This window comes from Netta rufina, assembly GCF_964035555.1.
Source record: "Netta rufina genome assembly, chromosome: 18".
Lineage (NCBI taxonomy): Eukaryota > Metazoa > Chordata > Aves > Anseriformes > Anatidae > Netta > Netta rufina.
The window spans coordinates 10,642,913-10,655,559 of NC_140142.1; the positions used below are offsets into that span (position 1 = coordinate 10,642,913).

Genomic DNA, 12,647 nt, shown 5'->3' on the forward strand with positions numbered 1-12,647 from the left:
ATTCTCCCATGTGGAGCGTATGGTTCAGTTAACAGGACTCCAACCATCTGCAAGAAAGTACAAGAGAACATCAAGCCCTTAATTATTCTCCACTACCGCAGTATATTTATATTCTGAAATCAAACTTAGAGCTTCATTTTCTGCTTACATTTAAGTGTGGAAATTAATCACTTGGCATTGTAATTCTACATATGATGCTAGGGGAAATTATAATAACATCCAAAGTACCACATCTTTAGTCTGCATTTTGCTTTAGACATGTTAGATAATGCTTAATGAAGCATTTTACATCCTATTAAAGCTTTACAGCACACACTCTTCCTATTAAAAAATTCTTAGAGTGAGTGCCTAAGTGCCGCTTAAAATCAGATACACTTCTAAAATAGAAAACATAATATATAATTTTCTTGTATGATAGAGTTCATGCAACTCTTTTGCATATTTGGTGCAGTATTCATAGCAATAACTGCTGGTGGTAAAATATAGTAGGTGGAGATCAAGTAGCATGTGAGCATTGTAACATTATAGGTTCCAGAATTTTGATATATGACTCAAATAAATACAATAAACACAATATTTATTTAATATAATGCACCTGGATGCTGTTTCCATTAATGAATGATAATGTGCTATAGAGCTTTCTAATATTCTAAAATAAAAGCATTATTCAAGACACATAGGCTGAAGCATTCTGGAAGTCCTTAGACACAGAGGAGTACCATTTGTCAACAAATAAGTCTTTTCATAAACATTAACAACAGTATTTCAAAACACGTGGGTATTGATCACTGAAAAATGGGACAGACAGAAAATCGGAATCAACTTTTAAGCACATAATCAAATCTTGCTAATGCTAGTAGGGCAACGTAACTCACCCAGGTAAATATTCAGGCAACTATAAAAATAAAAACAGAGAAGGCAGGAAGAAAGCCATAGACATGTCATGAAGATTGCACAAGATTCCATGGCATTAAAAACTTTTTTTTTTTTTTTTGCCATAATTTTAATTTCTATATTAATATTAACGATGAGAAAAAAAAAAAAAAAGGAAAAAAAAAAAAAGCATTGAGTCATCTGATCCAAACAGTCCATTCCAGAAATATCTTCAGCAACTGTGATTTGATCAAATTTGAAGTAAATAATGAAAGTGTTGAAAGCCCCATCCTTAACACTATATAAACTTGCTGATGAATTCCAAGTGCTTGATCCAAACACTAATTTTGTTGGAGAACAGTTCCAACCTTAGAACAGTTTTTCTACCTCCGTTCTTGTAAAAAGATGCATTGAAACTTTCCAAACACTTCAGCTATAGGTATATATAGGTATACCCACCTAGTATGTTTCAGCCTAAATTATTGATATTTTAAGATACTAAAACAAGCTTCTTACAGTATGGTAATAACCATACATGTAATTGTGACCATATGTGTCTATTCTGCTGGGAGAAATAAACTGTAAAAGTTTACCACTATCTTTGCCACAGCTGTAATAATAAATGGTAGAAATCATCATCTAAGCATCACAAAGTTCTCTTGATAAAGTGCTCTTGCCATACCGATAGAATTTGCTGCCCATGTTTAAAATGAACATATTATGAAATGGTTCCAATAAGATCAAGTAGTTTCATGTCTTTTTTAGGCATCCCTTACAGCAAATACTGCCATTTCTTATGATAAAGCAGCCAGTGCTGCTTAACCAGCTCATTTTTAACCAAATCCAAAGATGTTATTTAAGTTTTATTTTATCCCCAGTCAAGTAGAACATTCTCCAACCCTGACTCTCAAGGTAGCTTTCAATTTGCGTATTTGCCTCAGGGCTTGAAGTGCAATTTAGCCAGAGGCAAAGAGCTGGCACAAGGCTATGTAGCACATAAGGCCTATATTGAAGTGATAAACTGTGATAGCCTCCTCCTGTTTTAGTTCACAGAAGTAATTCCACCTTTCTCAAGGACGTGACCCGGTATAGTGCATCCAAATCCTGAAAGTTGAATCTGCCCATACATAGTTATATCTAGTTATAGAATTAAGCCTTCAAAAGTAGAGCTCAGAAGGGAGTTCTCAAACACTTCAATAATAAACAGACTAATTAGAATAAACAGGCTTCTCAGCCATATTACATTTATTGATGTGGGAATGAACATCTCTTGAGCCATAAGGGGATAATCATGGAGGCGATTACCTTATAAGCACCACCACAATACCACAGTCAAACTGTTGATTCATCCAGTCTCATATCCTGTGTCCAGTGGAGGTCAGTGCCAGCTGCAGCAGAGGAAGGCAAAAACAACCAGACAGTTTAATGAGGATCCTATTGAGGTTTCATCTTAAAAATAAATAAATAAATAAATAAATAAATAAATAAAAATATATAAATAAATAAATATTTTGACTGGGCTCTAATGAAGACAGAGTGAAGGTGTTTTCAGGTTTAATTTCTCTGTCAAAACTGATTTCTAGTGCAGAACATTTGTATGAGTCTTTGACCAGTCAGTCTCCAGAAGCCATTTCATTGTATCTCCCCTTTGTATGCTTGCATTACTGTTCTTCATTCAGTGTCTTCATCTGCGGTGACACTGCCCTCAAATTCAAGCAAAAATGCAATGAAGGACTTCCATGCAAAGTTCAGGAATCAGAGCTTCAGGCTGATGGAAGTGATTCAACTGGCTGCCTCTCATTAAATGCTCAGAGAAAGAGCTGTTATGCTTCTTTAAATAAGCTGTTCTTGCAAGAGTAGAACAACAACAACAACAACAACAACATGCTCCAGTCATTAGTATTTTCTTTCCAAAAAGGAAAACAGATCAACTTATGTCAATGCACAGTCAATCATCATAATTATAGTACCAGCTTCAGCAGATCAGAACTGAAGGATAAAAATATATTTTGTTTTGTTAAATGATTTGGTAAGGGATAGGTTTGTTTTGTTTGTGTGTTTCATAAATATACATGAGAACAGGAGGAAAAGGAAAAGGGGAAAAAATTATCCTCATTAAGAAATATTGGGCTAGTGTTTAGAAAAGAGGAGGAGGAGGGAGGATGGTGAAGTGGTTCCCAGTTCAGATGAGGCTCTGGTGTGCGCAAGAAATGTTAAAATAGATGAAGCCTCATGAGCCTGATTGAAGCTGGCATGTAAACAGCTACAACGCTCATAAGCTGCACATAGCTAGTCCAGTCAATAGGTCACTTTCTAGGCCTGCTTACATAACTTGAAGTACTTCCTACTTCATCTAAATGTTTCCTAGGCTCTCATACCCAAAGTAGGCTGTGAAAATGTTCCTTTCTTTCATCTATCTAAGCTGGCTAAGTAAAAGCAAAGAGACACCTCTATTCCGACCATGTCCCATTGCAAGGCCTACAACTAAATCCATCTGTGAGAGAATTAAAGATCCTGCCCACTTCCATGTGACCGTCCTACCAGGAGACAGGAGCCCAAGGCTGTACTCAAGCATCAACCACATGGAAAGCATTCCTCACAAGCACTTCAATTTGAACAAGGGAAGAAAGCATGCTTCAGTCCTCCAGCTCAAGCTGAGCCACCATGCCAGTAATGTCAGGCACATGGAGGCTCCACAGAGAGCTGCAAAGGGAAGCTCTGTTCCAGCTTAATAATATAGCAGGATTGTCCTGGAAAATAGACAGGCTGAGTGGCTCCCTGGGAGTGAGTGGGGATTAGGTGTTTATAACTAAACATAAGTAAATTGAGGGAGGTTGAAACCCACCCCAGCGGCTGTACATCCTCCTTCAAGTCTTGAAGAGCTTTCCAGTTAGAGAAACAGACAGCATCTCCCCTGTGAGAAAGACAATTTCAGAGAATTTTGCCTAACCCCCTTTAGAATCTGAAAATGCTTATCACTGTGCCCTACCAATTCCATGTAAGCCCAATACAACCTCCCACCTGCAAGGTAAAAGCAGAGCCCAGACAAGCACCAGCAGACCCTTGAGCCGGCAATGGCAAGACACTGCTGCTGCTTTGGGGCTGCTAGCAGATGAAAACCCTGGGAAAATTGCTCAGAGCTTTTTTTTTTGGCTCTGCCCTCCATGGAAGAGATAGAACAAGGAGGGTTTTGGCAGGGGGTGAGCTATTCCACACTTGTGCTTAGGTGGGAGATTAGAAACAAGCCCAGGTGTTTGCACCAGACCCAACGCACGCACACATCCCAGAACAACAGGGACCACACTATCATGGCCCAGCTCTGCACACCCATGCATTTCCTGACAGGACACATTGGGTGACACACACGCTGGTGATTCCAGGACCAGTGGGACTCCTCACAGATATTCCAGCTTGGCTCAGGGCATGTGCTTACCCTACTCTGAGCTGGAAAGCTCCCCAAAGTGCAGTATTTCCAGCCTGTGGAGTTCAAGTAATAGTCAAAGAAGCTTTGAGAATGCGCCCTGACAGCCACCTGTACAGCCATGGGCCTCCTGCTGCCTCCTGAGAGCCTGAGGCAAAGCTGACCCCAGCAGAGCATCCCCACCCATCTCCTCTTTGAGTCCTGTGACCTGACCACATCCATGTCACCTCACCTGCCTCCTCCAAGACCAAGTGATTGCTGTAGGACCTCTCATGCCCTGCTCAGCTTCATGAGGCCAAACTGCTTAAGCTAGGTGACTAGACCACAGGAATGCAGGGTTTGGGGCTTAGGTGTTCAGGTTAGGGTTTAGGGATTAGATTTTGCCTTCCAGGGTTAGTGGTTGGGCAGAGTATTAGAGGGAGGCGTGTGTTTACTGCTTTGGGTTCTAGTCTGTGTCTAGTGTGGAGACGCTGTTATCTGTTGGGATTTTCTTCAGGGCTCTGTTGAGGAATCATGTTAAGGCTGGAATTCAGTGCTAGGGATGAAAGGCTGAGGAATAGGGTGAGAATTGACCTAAGAGTGTACGATAAGGCCTTATGGGTTTGGGACTTGGCTAACCCACGCCAGGTGAGATTTGGGGTTAGGAGTAAGAGTAGTGGATTCCTTGCAGAGAGAGGGATAGCATTTAGATGTAGGGGTAGGGCTTACAGTTACTGCTTAGAAATATTGCCAGGGCTTGACATGGACGTTTTCCTAGTAAGTGTTGCAGCAGCACAGCCTTGCCTGAACCCCTCTCACCTCTTCCAGATCTTTCCTTTCTGTTAGCCAAGTCCCTCTTCTCTCCCCCAAATTTCCCACCTTTATTCACCCAGATTTCCCCTGGCCTTCCCAAGTGTGTCACCCTGTTGGGGGCAGCTTCCTGAAAGCCTTTGTGACCTCAGAGGCTCTGCCTCCCTGCTGTTGTCCAGACAGGGGATGGGACAGTAGTGACCTCACAGCCAGCATCCAAAGGGACACAAGGAGCTGTTGTGCTCAGGAAGCCTCTTTCCATCCCACCCAGGAGCACCAGATGCATGCCCTTCACAGTCCCTCGGGTACTCTGCCTGCCAACCAGCTCATGCTTCAGAAGGTCTTCTACATGTCCAGACTCACGTTTCCTCATGCAGCCTTTAGCAACTCCATTGCATCCTAAAGGAAATGCCCACCCATGTGTGAAAAGTGATTCAAGAACTTTATATATACTTTGGGAAAACATATTTTAGGCAAATTCTGCAGAGAAGGAGTTGATGTGACAGTTATGATGGCTAGGATTGCTTTATTCAGATGGTATTCTAGGGGACTGTACCTCCAATGGGAAGTGAACTTTAGACTCTCTCTGTCCCACTGGAATTCATGGCTGGCTCCCTTAGGGAACAGCTTATGGCACTTGGTCTCATTCAGGTTCATCTCACCACACCCACACCGGATGCAGTCTCATATGGACAAGGGAAACATGGACTCCTGATGTAGTCATTTAGTGTCCATATCCAAAGGAAGAAACCATCTGTGCGAGCTGGGGCGAGAGCCCAGTGCTGGGAATGGTGGTTGCAAGGGGCTGCTCTTGGACCACTGGCCTGAGGCAGCATCTGCCAGGGTGTCCAGAGAACAAGGGCTCATTCCAGCCCCTGCTCTGCTGGTCCTCCCTGACTCTCCCAGGAAGACAGCCTTTCATGCTGTGGATACAGGCTGGTGAAGTCAAAATCTCATGGGTGCTGGGCACTAACAGGCAGGAATGGAATCATCCCTCCCTGCCTAAAATATGATCCTGGGACTCCTATCTTATCTGCGTGAGCCCACAGAGAAACAAGCAAAGCCAGGAGCCTCTTTCAAGACTATTCCTTTGAAATATCCATGAGAGCATTTCTGGCAGAAGAGCAGGGCTTTCAGGCACTGCCCTGAGCAGATCCCCTTTTATACTGGAGATGCTGGTATATAGCAAGCTGTGTCAGAGAAGTGCCCCTGGCCTGTCCCTGCCTGTGCACACAGCAGCACGATGAGCAAGTAACAAGTGCAATCAGTCCTTGCAGCAACACAAGAGCTCCGTAGGAGAGTGTGGGAGGTGAAATGGAGAGCTGATTTGGACAGACCAAGCCCTGGGGCTCCCTGGCATTGCTGCTGTGCCAGGAGTCTTTTCCCCTCAATCTCTGCACACAGCCAAGTGCCGCCACCTTTCTCTGAGGAAGCATCTCAGGCAAGCAAGTCACTGCAGGAACCATCTTTTTATTTAAATACACATTAAATATTTAATTTCCCATTAAATACACCTCTTTTATACCAAGTCTCAGAGTCACATGAGACATTCAGTAGCGAACTGGAAGAGGAAATAAAAGGATTTTTTTATTTTTTAAAATATATCACCACATAAGTAAAGCAAAAAGAAAAAAAAATAAAGACAAAAAGAAAAAAAAAAAGATAAAAGAAAAAAAAAAAGAAAAACGAAAAAAAGAAAACAACAAGATCTTCCTTGGCCTTTAATGAGTTACATTAAGGGTGATATGAAATGGACATGCAGTTATTTGCTTCTCAAAAACTCCAGTCATCACTTTCCACACTGCATCCTTCAGCTCCTGGTTCCTCATGCTGTAGATGAGGGGGTTCACTGCTGGAGGCACCACCGAGTACAGAACTGCCAGCAAAAGATTCCTGGATGAGGAGGACATGGAGGGGGGTTTCAAGTAGGCAAATGTGGCAGTGCTTATGAACAGAGAGACCACAGCTAGGTGAGGGAGGCATGTGGAAAAGGCTTTGTGCCGGCCCTGCTGTGAGGGGATCCTCAGCACGACCCTGAAGATCTGCACATAGGTCAGCACAAGGAAAACAAAACAACCAAATAATAAACAGACACTAACCACAATAAGCCCAACTTCTCTGAGGTAGGCATCTGAGCAGGAGAACTTGAGGATCTGGGAAATTTCACAGAAGAACTGGTCCAGGGCATTGCCTTGGCAGAGGGGGAGGGAAAAGGTATTGGCAGTGTGCAGCACAGCATAGAGAAAAGTACTGCCCCAGGCAGCTGCTGCCATGTTGACACAAGTTCTGCTGGTCATTATTGTCCTGTAGTGCAGGGGTTTGCAGATGGCAATGTAGCGGTCATAGGCCATGATTATGAGAAGAGAAAACTCTGCTGCGACAAAGACAGCAAAGAAAAAGACCTGGGTAGCACAACCTGCATAGGAAATGGCCCTGATGTCCCACAGGGAGTTGGCCATGGCTTTGGGGACAGTGGTGGAGATGGAACACAGGTCGAGGAGGGCGAGGTTGAGGAGGAAGAAGTACATGGGGGTGTGGAGGTGGTGGTTGCAGGCTATGGCTGTGACGATGAGGCCGTTGCCCAGGAGGGCAGCCAGGTAGATGCCCAGGAAGAGCCCGAAGTGCAGGAGCTGCAGCTCGCGTGTGTCTGCAAATGGCAGGAGGAGGAACTCTGTGGGGAAGGTGCTGTTGGACATTTGCTGCCTCTGGGTATGGATGCCTTTCACTGGAGGAAAAATAGTCACATTAGTGAGACTTGTCTGAGTAAAACTGCTATTGTGTTTCAGAGATTCCTCCTCAACAAGATACACTGTGTCTTCCTTATGAGCTCTGTTTCATTCTCTCTGAGGTGCCTCAATGTCCAGGAAGATCCTCTGAGGGCTTAGCAGAAGTCAGTACCACCCTACAACATCTGGTGAAGGGCGCTGGGATGAATCTGTGGTGCCCAGTGGCCAGAGGCACCTCTGTTTTCAGGTTCCAAGCAGGACATCCAGCAATCCCATGAGGAACACTAAAGGTGGTGCTGGTGTTCTCTGTAAGGAGAGGAGTGTGAAGAGAAATTCTGAGGCTCTTCATCGACCTACAGTTCTCTTTCAGTGTCATGCTCTGAAAGCCTCAGTGAAGGACACAGCCTGACAACTCCATTATCATGCCCCATGACTCTCCTTCAAGGCAGGTAAAAGAAATGAGAAACACCAGAGATTTCCTTCCCTTCCGTTAGTGCATGTGCTGGCCTTTCCTTTTGTTCTCACCTAAGGTTGCCCCTGGGGTGCTGTGGATCTGTGAGCAGTCTGAACAAGGCAGCAGCCTCTGGACACCAGCAGGACCCTGCCCTGCTCCTACCAGCCACAGCTTCAGCCCACAGCTCCCTGGGCAGCTCCTCTGCAGGCTGAGTGCTGAGCCTGGCAGGCAGCAGAGGCTCTGCCCCAGCACACTCCCCTGGGGCACAGCATGGACCCTGCTCGGCACCACAGCCCTGGGCACCCTGCCTGCAACCTGGCTTCACAGCCTGCCACCAGCCCTGTGAGAAGGAAACTTCATGTCCTGCCCCTGTGACAGCTTAGGCAGGAAATCATTGATCCAGGAAACAGCCCCATCCTCTGCACTGGAGAAGCCAGTATATAAGCCAGGAAACCTATATTACTGTAGTTTAGAGCCACACATCCCTCAGGACTACCAGCCATGGAACTGACAACTGTAGAAGAGAGCCCTAGGATACTTGCATCTGCATTGCCCTGCAGACAGAGACTTACCCTGTTCAGGGCTGTGAAGATTTCTCCCGCAGTGAGCTCTCAGCATCCCGCCTCCACACTGCCTTTAACATCTCCTTCCCTTCTCTCAGTTGCCCTTGTCCCCTGCAGGCAGTGCCCCCAGCCCTGCACTATGTAGAGGAGCTGCTCCTGGGCAGAGCTGTCTCCCTGCAGCACTGCCCGCTTGCCAGGAGCTGCCCTTGGGCCCAGGAGCCCAGCCCAGCTCAGCTGCAGAGCTCCATCCCAAGGCCTCACTTTCCCTGCCCTCTCTTGTGTCCCTTGAGATGTCTGTCACTGGGCCTTCAGGGAACCAACTTTGAAACAGGCTGACGCAATCCCCTATGATCCCTCCGCCAGATGAGGAGTGACACTTACTTTCAGCAGTGTCATTTCTCCTATCAGGAGGAGTTGCATCAAAGAATCACCTTGTCCTCTTCCACTTTTAGGCAGAACACCCAGACTGTGACTGGCAGGAATCCCATTTTCCCAAGCTGAGGCAAGAGATCACAAGGACTCAGTTGAGACATCTCATCCTGAGTTTGTTGTCTTAAGGCTCAAATGGGGCCCAGAACTTTCAGTACAAGAAGTTGGGATTTCTCTTAACTTCTTCTCAAGTACAGCACTTCTGAGGTGCCAGACGTTGTATAAGATAGATTCCATGAGAACTTCAGAGACTGGAAATGTAAGTATTAGCATTTTGTCAGGGTATGCCTCCTAAAAATATTGCCTTCCTTTTTGCCTTTACCCTAACATGGGATCTTTACCTTTAGCTAAAAAAATATATAAAACTCCCCTAGAACATATCTCTCTCATCCCCCTCTAAGGGACATCCCCTCTCTGACTTCTCTTCTCCAAGCTAAACAAGCCCCGCTCTCTCAGCCTATCCTTGTATAAGAGATACTGCAGTCTCCTCATCGTCTTTGTAGCCCTCCTCTGGACTCTTCAGTAGTTCCATGTCCCTGTACTGGGACAGTTCCATGTTCCATGTACTGGGAGGCCCAGAACTGGACACAATGCTCCAGTTGAGGCCTCACCAGGGCTGAGTAGAGGGAGTGGATCACCTCTCTTGACCTGCTGGCAACACTCTTTGAAATGCACCCCAGGATACCGTTGGCCTTCTTGGCCAAGGGAACATTGCTGGTGCAAGGGAACATTGCTGACTCATGGCTAACATGCTGTCTACCAGGACTGCCTTGTCCTTCTCTGCAGAGCTGCTTTATAACAGGTCACCGCCCAACCTCTACTGGTGCATGGGGTTATTCCTCCTAGGAGAAGGACCTTGCACTTGCCTTTCTTGAACTTAATGAGGTTCCTCACTGCCTTGCTCTACAGTCTACCGAGGTCCCTCCGAATGGCGGCACAGACTTCTGGAGTATCAGCCCCTCCTCCCAGTTTTGTATCTTCAGCACATTTGCTAAGGTTGCACTCTGTTGCATTGTCTAGGATGAATAAGTTGAACAAGACTGGACCCAGTACAGACTCCTGGGGGACAGCTGGGGATGTTCAGCCTGGAGATGAGAAGGCTCCGGGGTGACCTCATTGCAAATTTTCAGTACTTAAAGAGAGCTTATTAAAAAGATGGAGGGCATTTTTTTTTTCTCAATCACTTAATGACAGGAGAAGGGAGAATGGTTTTAAAGTAAAAGCGGGGAGATCTAGGTTATGGGTGAGGCTCACATGGGTTTCTTTGTGGAACTGTTGGAGAGCGTCCAGAGAAGGACTACAAAGATGATGAAGGGCCTAAGGGGTAGACGTATGAGGAGCGGCTGAGGGCACTTGGCCTGTTCAGCCTGGAAAAGAGGAGGCTGAGGGGAGACCTCATCGTGGTCTACAGCTTCCTCACGAGGGAGAGTGGAGGGGCAGGCGCCGAATTATTTTCTTTTTTTATTATTTTATTATTTTCAGTGGTCACCCACTGGAACAGGCTCCCCACGGACATAGTCACAGCACCAAGCCTGCTGAAGTTTAAGAAGGGTTTGGACAGTGCTCTCAGTCATATGGTCTGAATTTTTGGGTAGACTTGTGTGGTGCCAGTAGTTGAGCTCGATGATCCTTATGGGTCCCTTCCAACTCAGGATATTCTGTGATTCTATGATACACCAGCCATGTGCCTGAAGGCGGCCTATCAGGCCCTTAGGCACAATACTCCAACACCCACCTGCACAGCCATGGGCCTCCTCTTGAGATCCTGAGGCACAGGTGACCTACCTCAGAAGAACATCCCCACCCATCTCCTTGAGCCCTCTGACCTGGCCAGATCTATATCAGCCTCTTGGGGCCAACCTGATTTGATTACATGATCAGAGTGCAGGGATTTGGGAGTTAGGTCTTCAGGTTAGGGTCTAGGGATTAGATCTTGCTTTCCAGGTTTAGGGATTTGTCAGAGTCTTAGAGGGAGGCTTTGGTGTTCTGCTTTGGGTAGCCAGTCACTGTTTAAGGTATGGGCTTGATTTTTGGTTACGGTTTTATTATCTGCTTTGTTTGGGGATGAGGGCTGCTATTAAAACTGTGAATTTAATAATAGAAATTAAAGGCCTGAGATTAGGGTGATCAATAGGTTAAGACTAATGGTAACAGGAGATGTGTTTGGAGTTTGAGTTCAAGGTAGGATTTGATGCTGGGGATTAGAGCAGTGGATTTGTTCAGGGTGAGGGATGGCATTTCGGGTAGGACTACATGTATGTCCTAAGGTTGCAAGTTAGAAATATTGCCAAACTTGAATATTTTCCAGCATCAGCACCCTTACCTGAAACCCTTTTCTCTCTTCCAAATCTTTCCTTTCTCTTAGCCACTTCGGTCTTCTCTCCACCAATCTGCCACTTTATTTTCCTGGCTTTCCCCTGGCCTCCCATACGTGTCATCCTGCCGGGGGCAGCTTTCTAATGGCCTTTATGACCCCAGAGGCTCTGCCTCCCTGCTGTTGGCCAGCCAGGGGCTGGGACAGAAGTGATCTCACAGCCAGCATCCACAAGGCTACAAGGAGCTGTTGTGCTCAGGAGGTCTCTTCCCAGCCTACGTCCTCCCCCCCCAGGAGCAGTGGGTGCAGGGGATGCCCTGCACAGTCCCTCATGTTTTCCCATGTAGCATTTAGCAACACCAGTGCATCCTGAAGGAAATGCCCATCTCTGTGTGGAAAAGTGAATCAAGAAATGAATTTTAGGAAAATGGTGAGAACTCTACAGAGAAGGAGTTGGTGTGAAAGTCATGTTGTCTTGATTTGCTTTATTTAGCTGGTTTCCCAGGAGACCATACCTCTAAAGAGAAGGGACCTTGAGACTCTGTCTGTCCCACTGCACATGATAGCAACCTTAGGGAGTAGTTTCTGGCACTTGTGTTCACTCAGGTTCATCTCACTGCACCGATACTATGGGCCGTCTCATATGGACAAGGCAAACGTGGATTCCTGATGTAATCATTTGGTGTCCTTCCATGTCCTTCCAAACCACCTGTGTGAGCTGGGCCAAGAGCCCAGTGCTGGGAAAGGTGGTTGTGAGGGGCTGCTCTGGGACCATTGCCCTGGGGCAGCATCTGCCAGGGTGTCCAGAGAACAAGGGCCCAGCCCAGCCCCTGCTCTGCTGCTCCTCCTTGTCTTTGCCAGGAGACCAGCACAGCCCAGACCCTCCCCAGCTCTCCGCACCTCCCCGTCCTCTCCCCAGCCCAGCCCAGCCCAGCAGAGCAGCCCAGGCTGGAATGGCCCCAAAGCAGTGTTAGAAATGGCTCAATCTTCAAATTAGGATTAAATAAAAAATAGGATTTATTAAAAGAATATAAAAGAATAGAGGTAAGCAAACAGCGCTGGGTGCACCGGGAGTCTC

At 46.1% G+C, this 12,647-nt stretch overlaps 2 protein-coding genes across 2 annotated transcripts in view; both read right to left on the reverse strand.

Moving 5' to 3' along the window:
* LOC311216457 (antigen WC1.1-like) overlaps nucleotides 1-12,647 on the reverse strand; it is a gene marked incomplete at both ends in the record, with an annotated part of 568,360 nt that overhangs the window by 432,039 nt on the left and 123,674 nt on the right. The gene's annotated exons all lie outside the window — the stretch shown is intronic.
* Nucleotides 6,805-7,779, reverse strand: LOC311216641 (olfactory receptor 14I1-like; the record flags this gene model as incomplete). The annotated part of the gene is made up of 1 exon (XM_084298170.1): nucleotides 6,805-7,779. The coding sequence occupies one exon, from the start codon at nucleotides 7,777-7,779 to the stop codon at nucleotides 6,805-6,807; it is 975 nt and encodes a 324-aa protein (XP_084154296.1).